This window comes from Lutjanus erythropterus, chromosome 13, assembly GCF_056507025.1.
Source record: "Lutjanus erythropterus isolate fLutEry1 chromosome 13, fLutEry1.hap2, whole genome shotgun sequence".
In the NCBI taxonomy this organism is placed as follows: domain Eukaryota; kingdom Metazoa; phylum Chordata; class Actinopteri; order Lutjaniformes; family Lutjanidae; genus Lutjanus; species Lutjanus erythropterus.
Window position 1 is genome coordinate 2,059,755 of NC_139329.1, and position 22,731 is coordinate 2,082,485.

The 22,731-nt window shown below is 39.3% G+C and overlaps 1 protein-coding gene across 1 annotated transcript in view; it reads right to left on the reverse strand.

Moving 5' to 3' along the window:
• Positions 1 to 1,254: 1,254 nt before the first annotated feature.
• Positions 1,255 to 22,731, reverse strand: part of enc2 (ectodermal-neural cortex 2) — a 42,905-nt gene continuing 21,428 nt past the window's right edge. Inside the window, exons 5-12 of the mRNA XM_084734545.1 lie at positions 18,792 to 18,881; positions 18,056 to 18,219; positions 15,796 to 15,943; positions 14,863 to 15,059; positions 11,976 to 12,081; positions 11,642 to 11,785; positions 11,087 to 11,502; positions 1,255 to 2,518 (exon numbers count right to left, since the gene is read on the reverse strand). Coding sequence (XP_084590671.1) covers positions 11,116 to 11,502; positions 11,642 to 11,785; positions 11,976 to 12,081; positions 14,863 to 15,059; positions 15,796 to 15,943; positions 18,056 to 18,219; positions 18,792 to 18,881 — 1,236 coding nt within the window. The 3' untranslated portion in view covers positions 1,255 to 2,518; positions 11,087 to 11,115. The remainder of the gene's footprint in view (positions 2,519 to 11,086; positions 11,503 to 11,641; positions 11,786 to 11,975; positions 12,082 to 14,862; positions 15,060 to 15,795; positions 15,944 to 18,055; positions 18,220 to 18,791; positions 18,882 to 22,731) is intronic.

Here is a 22,731-nt window from a genome sequence, read left to right on the forward strand (position 1 = left end):
TAAACCTTTGACTGCTGGATAGCAGTGTTGTTATCAGACCTCACTTTTCTGATTATATCAAAAGTTTCAACTCAGTATAAAGAACACACCATCATCTACATAAAATCTGTGACTGTTTTCCTAAAATTAGATTTAAAAAAATCTGGCAATCTATGACCTTCCCTACAGAATCGCAATATACTGAATCATAACGCCTGTATCGTGATACGTATCACATCACCACATACCAAATAGTTTTAAAAACATCCATTTAGAGCTGCAACGCTTAATTGAATAATCAATTATTAAATTAATCACCAACTGTTTTGATAATCGATTAATCGGTTTAAGCAACCGTTTACAGAAGAAAAGAAAATCAAAGAAAAGAAAATCAAAATTCTCAGATTCCAGCTTCTTAAATGTGATTGTTGTCTGGTTTCTTTACTCGTCTATGACAGTAAACTGCATATCTTTGGAAGCACTCGACAGTTTTCACAATTTCACTGACCAAACAAGTAACTGATTAATCAAAAATATAATCAACAGATTAACTGACCATGAAAATACTCGTTGTTCCATTGGACTGACAGCCAGTGATCCTGACACAAAGGCCCATTACTCCACAAATACACACACTCACTGAAACTTAGGTAGTGGTGTTGAGAATCAGAACTGTTGAGAATTGTCTGATCCATCAGAACTGCACGCCCCTCGGTGCTTATCGATACTGGTATGTTTTTTGGATGATTGCACATTGCAAAACACTGATGTCAAACTCATGTGTCCGCGCTGCTTGAGACTTGCCGGAAGAAATAGTCAAATAGTGAAACAGTGAAATTGATCATTTCAAGTCAGGGTGGAAACATCTTTCTATGCAACCTCTGCTTTTAATAACATCAGCAGCAGGAAGGCAGGCTGAGCAGAATTTTTGTCTTTGACTGAGAAAACATAAATGAAGACGTCTGTACAAATATTCTTTTATTTCATCTATATTAGATGATGACAGACAGACTGTTGCTGCAGTCTGCTCTAACAAAAGGGAATTGATAAAAACAGTCTATTAAGGCCAAACAGCCCGTTGATTCAGCACCATGGACAGAGCCGACAGTCACTGAACTAACAACTGCAGGGTTAGTGTGTATTTTTGGAGCACTGGGTGTTTGTTTTCAGGGTAACCGGCTGTCACACAAATGGGCTTTCGGTCCACCGGGACAGTTTTTTGAAAAATGGGCCATCACAACAATGAACAGCCACCACCCATCATGCCACAGCAAGTTATCTTATGGGAACAACTGAACTACTAACTAAGAACAGACATTTGTTCTTCATCCACACCTCCAATATTGTTCCTTTTTACTGGTGTGACTGGTCAGACTGGAAGTCCTTTAATTGATGATTCATGACTTTCATCAGTATTGAAGACTTGTGATTATTTTTTGAGATTTTTATGTTAACTGTTCCGTGACCCAGAGCTTCAGATCAGACCGTTAATGAGTCAACATTTTTAAAACACAAACTAAATTTCTTAGAGTGATGAGTATTTAGGAACGGATCAATTTTTTTGTCAAAATAACTGAATGTATACAAATTCGTACTGTAATATTTTCATCAATTTGTTTTCAAAATTTCATATGCAGCTGTTATTGTGTCGTATATTTTCTTAAAGACCTCCATCATGGAGTCATGACTACAACAACACCAGAAAAATAAAAATCTGAATCTGCAAATACCATTCAGTGTTCCACTGAGAGCAGTCCAACAATATCGCTGTCAGCCTGAAGTCCAACATTAAAAAATAATGTTTCCAATCAGATGCTGATGAGCCAAACGTGTTCTCTGGTGTACTTATCCACCAGTGAATGAAAATTCATAGAAAAACAAGTCACTTTTCTCCATGTAAATGGTAAGAGATGGCAGTTTCAAATCTCTCTAGATGGGACCTAAAACTCTCAAACTCACTTCCTTTATTAACATTGTATTGGTGCAGATGTGGAGTAATACTAGTAAATAGTGTGTGTGAAGTGCAAGATAAAATAAGAAGAAGTTTCTTGCTTTCATTTCTGTGTTGCTGCATTTTGGAAGGAAGCCATTCAGATATATAAATGTCTGGTGGCAGCTTATTCTTTACACTGGAATGGTTTAGTAGTGAAATTCATGACTAATAAGACATTAAAGAAGCTTGACCTCAGAAAAAACACACACAAAAACACACTCATAGGTTGGTATGAGCGCTCAGTCAGTCATCAAAAGCGTCCCTCACTCATGTTGATCAAAGTGTCTGTTTGAGTAGTATCACATTATTTAGGAAGCATCAGATGGAGAGTGTTTCTCTCTGTGTGTGTTAAGACCTGGGTGCTGTGTTGTTGGCTTGTTCACTACGCTGCTCAGGACTGATTCAAAGTCTGTGAGGTGCAGCTTGTTTTTCTTTTTTAAAGGTTGGTCCTGTGTAGAGCTCCAGCGTCAGCCAGCTGCTGGCTGCAGGGTGGAGTCTCAGGGATTCTCCTCCAGCCGGCCGTTCTTTCTCAAAGGACATTGACACCTGAAAAAGACACAAAGATGAGAGAAGAATTATTGATCTCCCTAATCAATCTACTATTAGGAGACAAATACAGTCACATCTGAGCAGTTTCAGTCGGTCTGATAATCATGGATGCCTTATCTATAAACAATTAAAAATCAATTCAGTAAAAGACGTAGAAGCTTAAAGGATGGTTTGGATTATTTGACGTTTTGTTGTATGAGGTACTTCTCCACAGTCAGTGTGTTACCTACAGTAGATGGAGGTCGACACGCCCTCAGCTTGGAGAAGAAATGAGTGTTGCAGTGTGGGAAGTTAAGCAATGTACTGCTGTGGACAGGGTCAGCAGTAAAATGTATTTTACTGATATTTACTAATATTTTCATCACTTTACCTTGCTCTCAGACAGCCATTTCTGACAGAAAAACCAGCATTAAATAAGTGCAATATCACTCTCTTCAAAGCAACCAAAAACAGTAACTTGCTGTTAGGTATGTGACTTTTTTAAAGAACCAGTGTGTAGGATTTCCAGCAGGAAAATGGCAGATTGCAACCAACTTGCCTGCCAGTCACAAAGGAGAAATAACAAGGGTTGCAAAACTTGAAAAAAATGTTTAAGGTCAGATCTAGAGCCAGAAGTTGGTGTGTTGGATCAGAGCCACTCCTGAAACACAACGGTGCTACATGGTGGACTCTGGAAGAGGAGCTGCAGTCTATGTAGATAAAAACAGCTCATTCTAAGGTAGAGAAAATATTCCATCCATCGTCCATAACCACTTATCCTGACAGGTGGTAGGCTGGAGCCTATCGCAGCTAACATTGGGCAAGAGGTGGGATACATACTGGACAAATCAGTTCATCGTAGGGCTGACACAGAGAGACAAACAAACCACTCATGCTCACATTGACACCTACAGGCAGTTTAGAGTTATTATTAACCTATTATTCTGCATGTCTTTGGACTGTGGGAGGAAGCTGGAGTACCTGAGAGAACCCACACAGACATGAGGAGAACATGCAAACTCTGCACAGAAAGGTCCTGCCCCTGCCACACACTCCCCTGACCCCCAGCAGGCTGTGAGCTGACAGGGCTAACCACTGCGCCACCATGCCATCCAATATCACATATAATTATATTCCATTCTGCTAATAGATCCTCCTAAATGTTACACACTTAACTTACAGGGTTAGATCAGATTCAAGGAAGTCACACAATAACACAAAGAAACAGATCAAGGCAGCCAACCCCCTTGTTCTGAGGTAAAATGACTTTTTTGTCAAAGGAGTCTTGATGGTTTGGAGAGGTCGATATTCAGCCTTTATAACGGTGGTCTCCCATTAGAGTAGGCTCTCTGACAGCTAGGTTAAATAGTAAATGTAGCTTACACTTAAACTGATATAGATTCTTTTGGTGCTGAAAATATGTGTTGTTGCTGACCCTGTTCACAGCAGTACATTGCTTAGCTTCCTACACTGGTCCTCCTGCTGTTTCTCCAAATTAAGGGTGTGTTGACTGTCATCTACTGTAGGTAATACACTGACTGCGAAGAACACACACACTAAAAAAAAAAAAAAAAAGCTGAACTATCCCTCTAATCCACAATTTCGACCAAGTGCGGCTGTAACGTGATGCAGCCATGTCTGGTGGAAACTGCCACAGCAGCCGGAGCATCCACAGCCATTCCAGACAATGCTTGCGCTGATCTTATTTTGATGTATTATGTATTGTGGTGGAGGATTACAATATGATGGATGCTCTTTTAAGGGTTTTAGGATCTTGTAAAGAGGACAGAGAGGCAATGCAGCTAGGCAGGAAAACAAGCTTTCAAATATGGTGCAGATTTTTAAAAATCGTGTAAAGCAACAATAAATGTGTGTTCCAAGTTTGTCACACCACAGAAACATGTATTATTAACCAACCAGCCAAATCTGAATGATTACAAAAAACACCACGTATATAAAATTAGGTTTCAAAATCATGAAAAATTAGCAGTTTTCTGTGCTCTGAAACACTGGAGGTCCACTCCACTGTCTCAGTGTCAACCTGAAAACCACCTGAAATATGGACGCTCCATCTAACAGCTTTATTGGACATGTCCAGACATGTTTGAGCCACCAGAGTCAGAGGATGGTGAGAGGATGGTATTTTATTTTCTTCTGTGTCGGGTTGTTGGAACTGAAGTGAGCTGAAGTGAACTGCTGGACTTATTTGGACTGAGAGAGTTGCTGAAGTTGGCTTGTAGGGCTTATATAGTGTGGGGGGACCATGGCTCTGGCACATCACTGAGACACGTTTCAGATCCACCCACACCCAACACAGAATATGTGAACAACGGTCAAACTCTACAGTTCAGTTCTATGTAGTTAAGTCTTATCAAATTTCACACACATTTCAGCATCTGTTTTCTAATATGCATGTGTTTACAAGTAAAACGCCCTTTTTCCTTTACACAGACTTTAATATCTATCTAGGACTGGTTCTTCTGCAAACACACCACAAGACCATGCAGAATGTGGACTTATTTCTTCTTACAGTTTCCTCAACTAACTCTGAACTGCTGCTTCCTAATATCTCCTCTCCTTCCTCTTTCTCTTCAAAGGCTGACACTTCAGCAAAGTATTTATGGGATTCTCTCGCTCAGTAATATAATCTTGACATGTTCTTAGCCAGCTCTCTGATACAACCCTTAATCCTACAATGACTCACACATGCATGGGCGTACACACAATCACAGACACACAAACACTGGCAAACCACACACTCAAAGTGTGCAGACAGGAATAAACATGAGCGAAAGAACACCGACTAATCGGCTGTCGTGCATTAACATAAGAAAGAGCTCAGCATTAAAACCGTTCTGTTCTGCTAAATATTGGGAGGCCTGACGAGAAAAGCAGATTTGAGAGCAGAAGCAGAGAAAATATGAGCTGTGGAGCTGAAAAATGAAGAAGTAGGATTATGTGTGAGTGTGTGCTGCAGTGGAGATGACAGGCAGCAGGGATACTTAAAGCGATAATATTTACGAATCATCTTAAGCCTGTGTGAACACTGACAGCTCTTTCCTAAAGAAGAAGGGCTGCTTAATCCTGTTGCAGTCATAGACCAAAATATAGCACAAATTTGTCCTGTTTTTTTTTTTTTTTTTTTTTTTTTTTTTACCATGGAACAGTTTGAAAATCTTGACTCATGCTATGGGACAAGTAGTGTATGTTAGATTTCCTGTGTCCTTGACAAGCCCAAAGGAAACGGTCAAAGCTTTTGGTCTCTGACACTGATACTTATGAAGCCATGCAGTCATTTAGATGGGCATGGGAAATCTCTGTTAGGAACTACATATCAACATGCTCAGCTCTTATACACCTGAAATGTGAAGAAAATTGCGGCAATATGCCTCCTACTGTAACGCATGTCATAATTCATACTATCATACATAATGAAGAGTCTACAGCCAAGCTAGAGCTTCTGTGAGGCTGTTCTGAGGTACAGTGGTGTTTTGAGCTACATCCTGACATCAGTACGGTAGTATGCTCACAATGAAAATGTTAACATTCTCATGGTTAGCCAATATCACCATTTTAAAGGAGTTTAGTTAAACCAAAACTTAAAGTTCAGTTATTATCTACTCACCCTTGTGCTGATTCCTGAAGGTCATGTTTAGTTTTTTTTAGTCCACAAACACTGCTGGAGTTTCACAGGAAAACAGCACAGCACGATCTCCAAAATAATGGAAGTGAATGGTGACCAGTTTTCAAATGTAAAAAAACAACAGTATAAAAAGATAAAATGCCCCCATACCAAGTTGACTTGAAAGACGTTATTTACACCATGTTTTTCACCTGAATCTTCACTGTAGATCCTCAGCTTGGAGCCACGTTCATGTGCACATTTACACCATTTGAACTGGGTGTGTGTGGTGTGATGGTGTGCAAATGGTATGTTGGTACGTTAGGAGACTTGGATTACACCAGATGAGAAGTATGGAGGCGTTTTTTTTTTTTTTTTCCAGTTTGTTTGAAAACTGGTCACCATTCACTTCCATTGTTTAGGAGATTCTGTAACACTGTTTTCCTGTGAAACTCCAGCAGAGTTTTTCTGGACAAAAAAACTAAACCTGATCCGCAATTAGCATGAGGGTGAGTAGATAATGACGGAATTTTAGTTTTTGGGTGAACTATCCCTTTAAAAAGTACACACTACATGAAAATGACAACACGGATGTTGGTCCCTCTTCAGGATCTTGGAAAGCTGTGTTTTACTAGCCCACTAGCCTGGGATTGCAGAGTATGTGGGGAGGTACATGTGACATAGGACACACATGCAAGTTGAGGTGGTGCTTGGTCCAAGCAGGAAAAAACGGCAGCCTGGTGGCAAATGTGTTTCTGAAAACCTCTGAGGTGAGGAATAGGTAGTACAGTAACAAAATCTTCATTCATATCTGATCAGCACTGCCTAGTTTGATCTGAACCTGGATCCAGGTGCTGGTGGAAATGCTTTTGGACAGGATGGTAGCCAGACATACCTGCCAGAGCTAATGAAACATGAGCTTGCAAATTTGTCTGGTTCCCAGGCTACCTGCCCACATCATTAAAGGTCCAAATCACAACAATGGAGATCCCAGGTCCTGCATTAAATCTTGTTTAGCTTAGTTTGTTTTCTTTGAGTCTTGGCAGAAATTATGCGAAGTTTCCGTTGTTTTACTCCAGCTGTTTGTTGTCTATTCGCCTATGGCTGATTAACTCAAAGCTTGTCTGGACCTCAGCTGTGTTGGCAGTCAGCCTGGGATGTGTATAGGCATCTAACTGTAAACTAGATCACCTGACTGTGCTGAATGTGTTGATGTGCGAGCTGAGAGAGAAACAATGAGAACACTCCTACAGATCCATCAGTTAGAAGTTTTCTCCTACAGTATATGATGCCTTCAGGACAATAGTTCATATAAGATAGTAGCCTCAAGCTGGATTTACGCTTGCTGTAGTGTGCCCGGCGCAAGATCCTGGGAAGTGCTGCACCTCTCATTTCGGCATGGAGGAAGACTGGGCGCGCATGATCACATGTACAAATATCGTATGTTAGGACGATTGTTGAAGTGACTGGACACTGAGTCTCAGCTACAGAAAAATGTACAGATGTCTGCACTCTTACACACTATATAGTGTTAAAACTGAATTTGTTCAAACAAGATCGATCACAAAACGCCTGTGATTTATGCTGCATGTTAAATCCTCTTCTCAAAAATCATTATTACAATTATATACTCTCCGATCTCTCCTCAGTATTAGTATTATAAATGCAATTACTAATTCCTTTACACAAAAATATTGTCACTTGATTGTTCTGTTCATATTAACTTCGATTGTATGTTTTGATCATGAGTAAGAGATCAACAGGATGTATTCATGAATAACAAATATGACAACGGGATTGTTTAATTTGAAACATCTGCTTTACATGAGTGATTGTGTATTTTGGGAACTTAATTAAGATTCCCATACAGAACAAAAATGTTAAAATAGCAGGGTTCAGGTACCAGACTTAATGGAATAAAACAAACAGCTGCTCTTTTGTATAGAATTTGTTTTTACTTTTGATCGACAGGTGTTCAAACAGAACACCTTCACTTGATATGTTGGGAAGCAGTTTATTATTTATACAGTCAGCTATATGATATGTTATTTAGAGTCATGTTTGTGTCCACCTGATGACTTTAAGTCCAGTATTCACTCTGTTTTACTTGTCTTTGGTCTTGACCAACTCATCCTAATAAAGATATGAAGTTTTTTTAGCTGCTACGTATAGCTGCAGCTGCATTTCCTCATTGATAGGATGTATTGGCCTACAAATACAGCTGTATTCTCCACTGAGACGTCTCTCTGCATATAGGTCAGATGATCCCATCTTGCATCGACTTTGTCATTTTTAACGGTTATAAGCAGATAAATTCTTCTCAGCAGTGATGAGCTTTGGTCAGCAGGAGCAGCCATGTTGGATAATGACGTTCCTCCAGTTGAGTATTTTGTCTGCGCATCCCCTGATGCTTTAGTGAATACTGTAACGAACAACATGTTGAGCATAAATGTGTCTCTGTGCCGGCTCATAGGTCACATGCCATCTACAGGGGCCTGTTCTCTGTTGAGGAAATTTGTACAGCTCAATCTCATTCCTGGTGTTAAAATAAATTAATAATCATGAGAATATGAGCAAAATTGGTTGTAATGGGTTATTAAGTCTTTGCCTCATGTCCTGTTTTGTTGATGAATAAATTATAGCCATAAAAACAAAGTGAGGCAAACACTGCCTACACTGAGCAGTCAATTCTCAATTAGCCAGGCTCAGCAGAGACCCATGGGAGCGCTGCCTGTTACTGCTGCTCTGAGTGCTGGAAGTGCTACTAAGTTCCAGTCTGATCCACCACCAAGCAAAACGTCACAGCTAAATACAAGACAAAGTCAGGAGAAACGAAGACAAACAAGAGACAGGTAGAGACATAATGTACGTTACGTACAGTAGCACACACAGGCAGGGAGTGACTGAATGAATAATGGAGAAATACAGGAGCTGAGAGTATGACAGACGAGACCGATCTGAGAGGAGCAGGCTCCTCTGAGAATCCAGTTACATAACATGAATTTTTGAAGGGGTGGGGGCAGGTGAAAAGGGAAGGAGGGGGCTGACGATGTAGAAGAGGATGCATCAGTGGGTGAATATGGATGGATGGAGGATATTTATATGCTGCTGTCCCACTGCACAGGCTCTCAAGGAGAACTTAACCTTAGGAAGAAAGCTTCTTCACTGTTTCAGCTCAGTGCAGACTGCTCATTATGTGCTCCTCAACACAACACACACACAATCACATGATTCATTTTAGAATCTGACTTATGGCTTATGAAATATGGACTTTGGGTAATACTGTTGATTATTATCATCTAATACAAGAAAAAAACAAAAACTACTAGACTGGGACAAATTTGAACTTCATCATCAAGTATGCGAATTACAGCTACAACGATTAATCGATCAAATGAATCGCCAACTGTTTTGGAGTCGATTGATCATTTTGAGTAATTTTTTAAAGACAAAAGTCAAAATTCTCTGATCCAAATGTGAATATTTTTTGGTTTCTTTACTCCTCTCTGACAGTAAACCAAATATTTTTGGGTTGTGAATAAAACAAGACACTTAAAAAAAATCATCTTGGGCTTTGGGAAACACTGACTGACATTTTTTATTTTGAACATTTTAAAAATAACAACTATTAATTGATTAATCAAGAAAATAATCATTAGTTGCATCCCTAATGTGAATTACACTTTTTAATCAATAAAACCTCCAAAGCAACAAAAACATCCACTATAGAAGAGGTAGGGCCTTTGCCTAAAGAGTAAATTAACAGCAGGCGGTAAAGAGTTCGCTGCCCTCCCTGCAAAGATGCTGGTGGATGTGAATCTACACAGAAGCAGCAGCTTCAGTGTGTATACAGGATGCATTCAGCACAGCACACTATTAACACTATTTACTACAGTTATTGCAGGTATGTGCGGAAATGGAAGAAAACTGACTTGATAATTACGCTTCAGGTCACACATACAGCATGTGTGAGTGACACCCTCTTTCAGATCAGGTAGAAGAGCTACCAATGACTGGTGTGGACAGCTGGATTGATTAAAATAGATCTGATCATCTGTTCCTCCTGTGTTGACAAGCTGCAAGATTAATCTGCACCTTTGTCTAAACATGCACACTAAACATGGGCTTCATGATGGAGGTACAGAGACTGGAGGGAAGAAACAGAAAAGTTCAGAGATCAGTCAGACTCTGAGATGTCACACAAACACGGCATAGTTCACACACAGAGCCAGACTCTTTAAACATTTAATGCGATGAATTAAGGATTTATTTCAACCACACCTGAGGAAGTGATTGTTGGGACAGTGGAAAGACTGACAAAGATGGCTTAGGTGAGTTTTAAATGCTTTTCTTTCAAGTTTGAATGAAGTGTGTGTTTTCTACAAGGAATTAATGAGCCAAATGAGCTCATTTTAGTTTGGTAAAAGGGAGAAGCTTGAATTCAGAAGGTGATCAGTTATATTTTTCTGTTTAATAAGGATGATAGATGTGAGAATTTTTCACTTCTTGACACTTTGTGAGTTTATCTAGTTTATATTTACTGCATGTGAGTATGAATAAACTTTCAGTTGTCTATTCGCCCATGGCTGATAAACTCAGAGCTTGTCTTCACCTCAGCTGTCTTGGCAGTCAGCCAGGGATGTTTGATTGATGAAGTTGAGGGTTCATTTCGATTGGTTGTAACATCCCTCTTTTCCTTTCTTTTCTTTACTTTACTTTGTGTGCTACCCCAGTGCCTTTGGTGTGTATTCCCTTACACTCTAGTTCTTTCACTATATCTATCAATTTATTTTATTTATTATTTTCTCTGTTTTTTATATCTAGTCATTTATTTTGTTTTCTTGTTAGGTTTAGATGTCTTACATCTTAAATTATTATTATTGGTATTTAATCTTATTATATTTGTATTGTCTGTATAGAGCATGAAAAATGTCAATAAACTTTATTTTAAAAAAAGAATGTACCTGGAATGACGGCTCCTGGTGTCTCCCAGTTAGGCAGGTAGGTGTTTCCATGTGCTGACAAAGGCGGTGGGGATCAGTGAATAAGGCACAGTAGTGATGGAGTTCCAACTATCTGATGTGGGGTCGTAACAGTCCAACGTTTTACAGCGCTGCGTCCCAAAATACCCTCCTACCACATACAGCTTATTTCCTGAGGCCACGGCGTGGCAGCTCATCCGTTTGGACGTCATGTCGCCCACTCGAGTCCACTGATTGGTTTCACAGTCAAAGCGATAAGCAGAGGCGGCTGTGAATTCAGTGTCGCCACCCATGATGAAGATCTGGCTCCCTAAGACAGCAGCCGCTGTGTAGCGCCAGGGCTGGGGGCACTCAGCCGCAATGTTCCAGCGGTTACTCACAGGGTCGTAGCACTGGACCTGGACATCAAAGACATTTAGACATTATATTAAATGAAACAGTGTGTGGTCAGTCATAGTAGCTTGTTATTTAGTTAGAATCTCAGTTGTAGAACGTGGAGCTGCCTTGTAAGAAAGGTAAATCTGCAAATCCACCAACCTTGGAGGCCTTGTCTCTGTGTATGGTGGTCCCTCCAAAAACAAAGAGTTTGAGTTTGGCACTGACCACAGCTGCATTACTGACTCCATCTCTCAGAGGAGCCATCATAGTCCATTTATTACTGAGAGGGTCATACCGCTCCACCTAGAGAATATTACACAGGAACACTTTCATACATTCCAGGTTAAAGCAATTATGTATAAAGCTGAGTCAAACAATAGTCAGATTACAGGCTGAATGTACTCGTGTATGAACACATAATTCGATTTTAGAACATAGATAAAACATTTTCATTTTAAAATTATTCTAATAAAGACGTTGATGTTTTTCTGACCTGTTTTAGAGAGACAGAAGGTGAGGCAGGAAAAACTCCAGCTATGGCTGTATGACCTCCAACAACGTAGAGACTATTCTCCAGCTCAGCTGAACCATGGCCAAACCTGGAGAAAAGAATGCCCGCATTATATATATGTATGTGTATGTGTGTGTGTGTGTGTGTGTGTGTGTGTGTGTGTGTGTGTGTATGTGAATTTTAGACTGTGCAGGGCGGATTGCTGACATTGATCTTTCAACAACAAGTGTGAAACTTTTACAGCACACACCACTAAACATGTCACTGATTTTGGTGAAACTCTCAGCTCACTGTGATTTACAGAGTTTCCTGATGGACAGTAAAGTAATCTGCTGCACCGGACAAGAGTCAATTACTGACTGGCTTTTAGTCGCTGGCGAGAGCTTCATGAAATAAAAGGCTGACAGACAGACGCTGAGCTGTTAAGTAATATCAGCTGGCTTGCTATGTCTTGTGTTCTATGTGCTTTATGATTGGCTGTGTGGGCAAAATTGTGGACTCACTAGTTTTTGATCATAAGTAATGTAATAATAAAGCTGTCCATATTTTCCAAAGTGGTGAAGAAGTGAAATGGACTGAAACTGGGCCCGGCAAGAAATACAGAATCTTACATAATGTTGCTTTAAGTTTAGTTGTACCCACAAATCATTTTATAGTAGAGCTACTTAGCAGACCAGCCATGAACTGTGACTTATGTGATTAAGTAGACATTTGTGTTATGTTACCCCTGTTCATTATCTTATTGTTCTTTATAAACAACGCTTTTTACTTTTGGATACTGTGAATCTGACTGAATCAATTTGAGACTGTGCACACAAACATGAGAATTAAATTGTCGGCATCCCACAGTTAGCCACAGCAGCTGATCCACAGCAATTATTAATACAATCACTGTCAAATTTACATTAATATATCATTTAAGGTTGTGATTTTTTCTGGGTCATGAATGTGTACGACTATACATGAATTCATATTGCTCTACAATAAATACTGCTCTATATGAATGTGAATTTGTACTGCTCTAAATGAATTTATACATTGTGACATGAATACTACTATATACTACTCTGTGTGAGTTAACAACACTCTACATGAATTTATACTGCTCTCCATGTATTTATTCCACTCTACATGAATGTGAATTGATACCGCTCTACATGACTTTATACTACTCTACAGGAATGTGAATTTGTACTGCTCTACATAAATTTCTATCACTCTACATGACTCTTAAGAAGCTTACTAATCCTCCAACATGATCAGCCATACATTTCTTTCTGTCAAACAAAGGAAGCAGACCACTGCTGCAGCCACAGACATGATTTGGTTAGATTATCAACATTCATCACTATCAACAGGGGATGTAGAGTGTCTTAATTCATCCACCTGCTGTTTTAACACCCTTCCTCAAAAATGTTTTCAGCTGCTTGGAAATGGATTCAAATTATCAGCAGCTCACACTCCTGTCAGGCATTTCTCCAAAATCTATGAAAACTGCAGTTGTCAAGCCCCTTTCAAAGAAAGGCTGCCTGGATCCTTCAATACTGAATAATTACAGACCCATCTCTAATAGTCTCTTTATTGTATAATAATACAGAGAAAGCTCTTTTGATTCAGCTCAGTAACTTTTTAAATTAATAGCTGTTTGCAGAGTTTTATGTCTGGCTTCAGACCACCTCACAGAGCAGTTAAACGATTTCCAGTTCATTTGTCTGAATATTTATTCCAGGTTAAACATCAGTTTTGGTGCTGAGTGATCTTAGTTTGATATTGTGTTCCAAGTAAAACCTTCTTGACAAAGCAGAGCATTTGAGCAGGATTATCTGGCACAGTTGGTTCAGATCATATCTCAAAGGCTGAGACTATGTTGTTTCCATTAGTGATTATAAATCTGAGTGGATCAATTCCTGGGCCACTATTATTCAACCTTCACAGGCTCCCTGTAGGTCAAATCATTTATGACAATAATGTTGCTTATCACAGCTAAACAGACAACACTCATATTTGCTTATCACAGAGTGCCTATGGTCCCTTAGACTCACTCTATCAATGCTTTGAGTTGGTAAATAGCTGGATGCATTTCAAGTTCCTTCAATTAAATACACAAGATCAGAATAACTGCATTTAGCAACAATGAGGAAAGACTGAAAGTTGTTGGTCATTTTGATTCCAAAAGACTCAGATCTGAGATCAACGCAATAATGGAACCAGCATTTTATCCTTCTCATGTCTCATGTTCAGACCAGATTTATAGAAACTCACTGACGCCTTCAATTCCAGCAGAGTGGACTAATTGTAATGGTTTCCTGTCTGTACTTCAACAAAAACACCATTAGATGATTTCAGCTCACTCAGAATGCTGCTAGTTCTAACCAGAACCAAGAGAACTATGTATATTACTCCTGTACTTAATTCTTTGCACAGGCTTATAGTTACTTCTAGGTTTTAAAGTGCCGCTGCTGGTTTATAAATCATTCAGCTGTCTTTGGTCAACATACATTTCATAAACCAAGTAAGGCTCATATTTCTTTAGGGAAGCAGTCAGCTGGTAGAACCTTGAGTCCAAACCAAACAGTGAAGCGGCTTTTAGCTGCTATGCTGCACGCAGATGGAACTTCCTGATGATCGGTAATGTGTGGTCTGTTTGCTTGTTTTCTATGCACTTTGAACTGCCATTGTGTTTGACTTGTGCTATATAAAAGCTGTCTTGCCTCACTTCACATGAATGTTTAAAACTTTGATTTGTAACATTCTGGAAGAATTTGTGCCCCTCAAAATGAATTTGTGAAACTCTACCTGACATGCAGGGTGTTAGAGTACAATAATGCTTTACTATTCTGTCCATTATGAATCAACATATGCAACTCACCTGGCTATTAGCATGGGTGCTCCTTTAGACCACTCTTCATGGACGGTGTCATAGATCCAGACGTCTTTCGACACTCCATTCTCTGATCCTCTTCCTCCTGTCACGTAAACCTTGCAGCCGATTGCACACGCGCTGAACTCCTTCCTGGGGCTGGGGAGGTCTGCTTTAGGTATGATTTCCTTGGCTTTGTGGTCAACCTAAAAACCAACACACACAAAGAGGCTCAGTGCAAAAAGCTTTTCACACCCACATTGATTTCTTCCTGAATTTCATGCAGAATTTGGATCGGATCCACCACACAGATGCAGATGAATTTATGGCTCTTGTACTGGTTTTCTGATATATGTGGGTCCATCTCTGGTATATTAATCAGTCCCTCCAGGAAGTTCCAATATTGCGATCGCAACAATTTGCGCAAATTCAACCAATCCCTGTGAATTCTGCATTGGGGATCAGTGAATAAGGCACAGCAGTGATGGAGTTCCAACTATGTTGTCTAAACTCTGCAACCTTTCTGCAAATTTGAGCAATCTTCATTGCTTTCCATGAGTTCTAGCTTATAGCAGTCCCCCATGCAAATGTCATACATATTTTGTTTATTACTCACTATTTCTTGGCTTTTCTTTTTGTTTTTATTTTATCACAGGTACTGAAAATAACACGTTTGTCATTGTTACTGACATTTATCAACGCTCTGTGGACCTTTATTTTATAGTTTTGTGCTGTTTTGACTGATTTGTAGCACTAAAAAATTTTGCTTCATTGTGGAAAACCCCCCCAGGTGGCCTACTAACTGAGCTAATGTCTCCCACATATTAACATTCATCAGGGGATGGTTGTAAGCGTAATTTAAGCCAAGCCAAGACATCTCATATTTCATACAGCACATTAAGTATCTTGTCACATATGAAACCAGGTCATCCAGTCTTTCACCTGGTATATCTTGTCACACATGAAGGTCTGGCCTCCCAGGATAAGCAGCGTGTGTCCCGCCTTTCGTGGTCGGGCACAGGGACTAGTCACTACGCCGTCATTCTGAAGGATCTTCTTCTTACACTGCATCGCCTCCTCTACTATTGACCTGCAGAGGAGAGTCAAAACATGAACTGGGAGATGAAGACACATTTGTTTAACGCCTTCACTGGCCTAATTCTCTGTCAACAGCCACGGCTGCTAATGTGTCCCACAGGTCTCCTTTGAAGACAAGTTCAATTTTAAAAGGATTTGGATGCTCATCAAGAGGACTAGTTGCCCAGATGGAACGTCTCCTCAGACTTAGAACTCAATATTGAAAGAGAAGAAAAGAGGAGAGAATAAAAACAGAGCAGAGAAAAGAAGACAAATGAACAAGAGAGGAGGAGAGGAGAGAAAAGAGGACAGAGGAGGAGATGAGTTGAATGTGTGCCTGTCATTTTCCTTGGCACGTACGCCAACTGTGTGCCACTTATTGGACAGCTGCTCTGTTTTTCACACTGAACCGAGGACAAACAAAACAAGTATCACACTAGTGTGACTCACTGGATGTAGACAGTGGGTATAAGCCTGCCATTGGCTGCCTATTTCAGGCTGTCTGTCTGTTACCATTTTCAAAAGCTTTGTCACTATGGTAAACAACAACCGCTGAGCAAACAACCAACATGCTGAAAATAGCAAGTTACCTAAACCACTAAATGCAACAAGCAAATGTTACCTTTTCTTTTGTGGTATTTAGACATTTTAATTCCAGACCTTGTCCCATACAAAAAGTTCCATCATCCTCAACCCTGTTTTGCAGGGGCACAGTCCTACCCAAGACAATTGTAACTGGTTTAAAGAAATACAAACAAGTGAGCGTGTTTTTTTTTCCCCTTTGTCAGATTGATAATATGTGCAGCCAATGGCAATGAAAAAAGAAATCTGTAACATTTTATGTTACATTGTACTGCTGTGTATAAACTTTTTGTCATGTTTTTTGCTGTTTTTTTGTCTAGTTGTATAGGTGTAATTACATTGTTTGTTCAACAATATACAATAAAGAGGGAGAGAGAGTCACTGAAGACCAGGGGAGAAATAAAAAGTGAATCAAATTTGAATGCATGTGATTTATGTAGGAAAAATAAACAAGCAAGGGTATCCTGATTCTATCCTGCTGACATTTATTTCACTAAAATTTAACTTTTGAAACATCTTTTTAAACAGTTCCATCCCCAATTATTGTTAGTGATGGATTACAAATTTTGGGGTAGGGGGCACAAACTATTCTCAGCTTCTGAAAGGGGGGCATGCCAGGAAAAGTTTGGGAACCACTGGACTAGACAGTGTATATTTATACTGGTATGATATACAGTACAGTTATATTATTACTTTAAATCAGTGTTTCAAAAAACTACTTCTGGGGATCCACTTTTTAAAAATGACAAACCATTGCAACCAAAGTAACAAAAATAAATTCTGCATTCATTCATGCATAAATTAATATTAACTGCCATTTCCACATCATCTTATATTATCTTCACACTTTATTGGAAACAAATACACATTAAAACTTCAAGAATGAGAAATAAATTCATTTAGGCCAAGTTAACAGGCTGTTTGTATTTCCTCTTAACACAGGGTATTTTAGCCAGCTTCATAAATGAGACATAATAGGTGCACTTAGAGTCAACAGGCTCACAACAAACACATTTTAATGGTTTATGAAAGTTGTACACATAAATCTTAAATTAGCAGAATTTTTTCCATTTTCTTTTACTTATTTTTTTACTCAAATAAAATCCCCAGAGACCCACCTGTGGGTCCCAACCCAGTCTTTGGAGTGACTGCTTTAAATAATGTACATGTTTAAAATGTTTTCTTTTGACAATTATGCAAGCAATTAATTAGAATTATTTTAGTACTAAAGTCACGCATTGCTTATTAACTGTGCAGCGCATTATTATTTTCAAAGTAACTTTTTAAGCAGACAAATATGTGCCTCACTGACACACCTTACAATAGTTACCTACATGGCTTTACATGTAGATTTGTTTTATTCGTTGTCCTTTTAAAACTTACAAGAATCTAGTATCTTGGTGACCATATATACACAATACAATTATCAGCAGCATTGTAAATGTGTAATTTAACATTTTCTAATCTTAGACAGAACACAGTGAAATAAAGAGATGAGAACAGAGACAGAAACCAGAGCTTGATATTGATTCACACAGCCTACCTGCTCCTCTTGTCAGCCATGACCAGTTCTTCACAGGCTACAGCCTCCAGCAGACATTCAGACGGCAGCAGAGCCAACCTGATTCCCCTCAGCAGCTCTGGAAGGTGGTGACGCCGGCCCTCCAGGTCGTATCGAACCCACCGCATCACAGAGTTAAACACAACCTACCACAAGTCAGAATCATCATCAAACATCAAATATTCAGAAGGAAGCTTTCAGCTGGTCTGGTAAATGCTGTTGCACCTCATTTTGTGTAAAGCAGTGGTTCTCAAACTGAGGTGTGCCCCCCCATGGCCCTAGAACCACTGCAGGAGGGCTGGATGACCAGGAGAAAAATATAGAGTGAAACTAAAATAATAGTTTTCTGATTCTATCATACTGGCCTTTATTTCACTAAAATTCGGCTTGGGTCTTTGTTTTTCCCTTCATTGTTAAAGATGCTAAAAATAGAAGGGTGGGGGTTGTGAACCTTTGAGAACCACTGCTATAATGGAACTAAATCCAGTTGGAAACACAAAAATGATACTTTTTACTGGTTTTCAATAACAATTGGCAACTAATTTGAGATTATTAGGGACAAAAATGGGGCACAGACATGACTGACTCTGTGGTGCAGAATCTGCAATGTGTGATGGCTAGTGAGGAAGCATTAGCATTATCAGTTTCATTAAAAAGGGAAAACAAGGAATGAAAAATAGAGGAACTAAATTAAAAAAGGAAAGAGAGGATCACTCACCTGTTCATCTTCTATCTCCAGCTCATCACTAAGAATCAACTCCAGCAGTTTGTCTTTGGACAAACTATAGAAATCCTCTGATTCTCTGACCTGAGGGACAGACAAACACTTTCATTACATACATCATACATTAAACCCAAAAGGCTGCTATATAAATAAAAACAGAATGCAATGATTCAACTTCATAATTTTATAACTAGCATAACTTAATTTGATTTTGTAAATAAACACTCTTTTCTGAATTTGATGTCTGCAACAGGATCATGTTTACCACTATGATAAATCAGCTTTTCTTTCAACAACACTCAGTCAGTGTTTGTGAACTGAGGACACTAATTGTTGAAGGTCTGAAAGTAAAATCCTTTCTCATTCTTGCTTGATATATGACTTCAGGTGCTCAACTGTCTGGGGGCTCTTCTGTTGAATTCACCACACATTTTCAGTGGGAGACAGGTGTGGACTGCAGGCAGGTCAGTCTAATACCTGAACTCTTACTATGAAGCCACGCTGTTGGAACATGTCCATAATGTGTCTTGGCATTGTCTTGTTGAAATAAGCAGGGATGACAGCATATGTTGCACCAAAACCTGTATGTACCTTACATGTACAGTACCTACAGATGTGACAGTTACCCATGATGCCACGGGCACTAACACACCCACATACCATCACAGCTGCTGTCTTTTAGTGCTGGTAACAATCTGGATGGTCCTTTTCCTCTTTAGCCCGGACGACACGACGTCCATGATTAGTGAAAACAATCTGAAATGTGGACTGGTCAGACCACAGCACACTTTTCCACTTTGCGTCAGTCCATCTCAGATGAGCTCAGGTCCAGAGAAGTCTGCAGTGTTTCTGGATGTTGTTGATATATGTCTTTCTCTTTGCATGGTAGAGTCTTAACTTGTATTTGTAGCTGCAGAGACAAACTGTGTTTACTGACAACAGTTTTCCAAAGTTATACAATTTAAAAGCAGTGCTGCCTGAGGGGTCAGATGTCACAGACATTCTATATTGGTTTTCAGCCTCGCCCCATATGTGCAGTGATTGTGTGTGTGTATTCTCTGAATCGTTTAACGATATTAGATTGTAGGTGGTAAAATCTCTAGACCCCTGCAGTTCTGTGTTGAGAAACTATTTCCCCACACAGCTTTCCATGCTTCTGAACAACCGAGGCTTTCAAGGACACCCCTTTCATAACCAATCATGATACAGTCACCTGTTACCAATTTACCTGTTTACTTGTGGGATTTTCCAAACAGGTATTCTTTGAGCATTCTACAACTTTCCCAGTCTTTTGTTGCTCATGTTCCAACTTTTTTGAAATGTGTTGCAGGCATTAAATTCAGTACGAGTGTGTATTTACAAAAAACAAAAACAACTGATAAAAGTCAATCTGTTATAACATTAAATACCTTGTTTTTCTATTGCATTCAACTGAATACAAGTCAAAAAATATTTGCAAATTATTGCATTTTGTTTTGATTTGTGTTTCCCATCCCAACTTTTTTTTAGCAAGGGGTTTATAGATTACAGCTGCAAACTACATGAGAGATGAAGGGTTAGAGTTAGGGTTAGATGAAGACAACTGAACTAAATTGTCTTGGAAATGAACATTAAATCAGAATAGTATCAGAGTAAAGTCAAAGACTTCTCTCCTGCACAGTTTTGTGTTCCCACATGGTTTAGAAATCATGATTAAAGGGTTGAAGAACTTAATATTATGTAAAAAAGCTGAGGATTAGAGCTGCAGTATCAGGGCGTGTTGACCCCCTGGGTTTTGGCTGGACAGAAACATGATGTCATCAGACCTCCTCCATATTATTGATTGATGATCCAACACAGTGGCATCTATATAAATCAGCAGGTGGTGTCAGTCTGTCTGTAAATAACCAACCTGTTAACAACCAACTGTATGATCTGGGCAGAGACTCAGTCTGAGCCGACAGTCATGTTTACTGCTGCTGCTGTAGCCTCTGACTGTACTCCAGCAACCTCCCACTCAAGCTTTCTGTCCAGCTGTAATAACTGTCACCAGCATCACTTAGCTAGTCATCACACTGACAGTGAATATTTCATGTCTCTTATATGCCTTAAATCTCACAGTGAAGGTTATTAGTAGTTTCTCAGGTTAACCCAGTGGTTCCCAAACTTTTTCTGCTACACCCCTCCTTAAGAAGCTGGAAAAAGTTCACACTCTGCATACTACAGTTATTATCAATTATTAACAATAATTGGGGCAGTAACTGATAAAAAGGGCTCATGCTGAAGTTTAGTGAAATACAGGTTACAAGTTGGTTTCTTCTACCAACTAATAATGTTTTGTTGAGATAATTTACTTTTCTTCTTTTGATAAACTCAACTCTTTAGAGTTTCAGAAAAGAAAAATGGTTTCAAAAATTGCTGAAGTGTAAGTAAATAATGGTTAATATTTTAATCTAATAATTTTTCAAAAATCATCTATCTAGTAATGGCAGCTGCCTTGAAAGTTTTTTTTTTTTTTTTTTTTTACATAGTTTCTTCATTCAGCTTCGTTTCACTCTTTATTTGTTTACTGATCATCCAAGCCCCCCCTCCCCACAATGGCTCCACACCCACCCAGGGTTATCTGCCCCCAGTTTGGGAACCTCTGGGTTAACCTATGTGTGAAAGTGCTAGTCCTTTCCCCAGAGGGGGGTGCAGCCTTGGTGCTTGATGTCGCTCTGATGTATTAACCTCATACAGCCACAAATGCATTACCTCATCTTGCAAATGGCTGAGTTTACAAAAGAAAAATGTCATTCCTCTCGCTTTGAAAACAAATGCAAGCACTAGCCAGAGCAAGAACTTCACGACACAATGCTGTCGAGACACTACTGCTTTTGTCCACAGGGGCCTCCAGAACCAACATAAAATGAAAGATCCTCGTAGCTGTTGACTAGTTAGGAGAATTTCCTTTTGTTACTTTGTCCTGTTATGTGATGTGTCAGTGAAAGGTGCTGTGTGAATAATGCATATGGAAAAGCTGCATTCTTACCAACTTCAACTAGATACAAAAGAAGTCTATCCACCCTCTAAACCTGGGGTGGGTAATTATTTTTTATGGGGGGGGGGGGCACATGAGAAATTGATCAGGCTGCCATGGGTCAGACACAAATGATATAAAGTCCTAATAATGGCCAAATCTCTAATAATAGAATGGTCAGAAGTGTTCTATATAGGACACTTCTACTGTTGATCACACTTTCTCAATTGCCATGTTGAACTGTGGAAAAATATTTTGTTGGTAATGGCCCGCGGGCCACATTTTGCCCAGAGTGTGATCTAAACTGTAGCCTTAGTTAAGGTATATTTCATTTAGTCTTGTAAGTCCACACTTTTAAAATGGCAGCTCCCTCCCTGCCTGTATCCAACAGAAACTGAAATCTGACTTTGTGGTGTTTATGATGGGGCAGCTCTGCAGCAGACAACAAACTGTTTATTCAGCTTCTTTGCTTGTGCTGCATGATGTCATCTTTGAAATCACATATATTATGGATCCAATTAATCAAACACTATTTCACTCAATCTTGCTAACAGTGAAAGCACAGCAAGCAGCCAAATCAATCCAATCAAACTACTAAAAGATGGAGATTTCAAAAGTGTTCCCACTCATGATTTTATATCCACTCTCACACCAAGTTCATTTTCAATTTCATCATCCAGCTATGCTAAAGGCTGAACCTAATTTATGTGAACTGCTTCTCATGGCTGCTAGATGCAAAGTTTATTCAGTCTCAACTTCTCTTTCAAAGTTCAATCATTGGACTTCATGCAAGAACCACTCATATAAAAAGATTTGTTTGTCCTCTCGCTGCAGTCATTAATCACCTTGCTGTGGCAAGTCATTCCTTTTTGTTTTTTAAGGTAATTTTAACATTGAGACTTTTCTTCTTTATTTCAGTGACAGTCCGACCCTGAT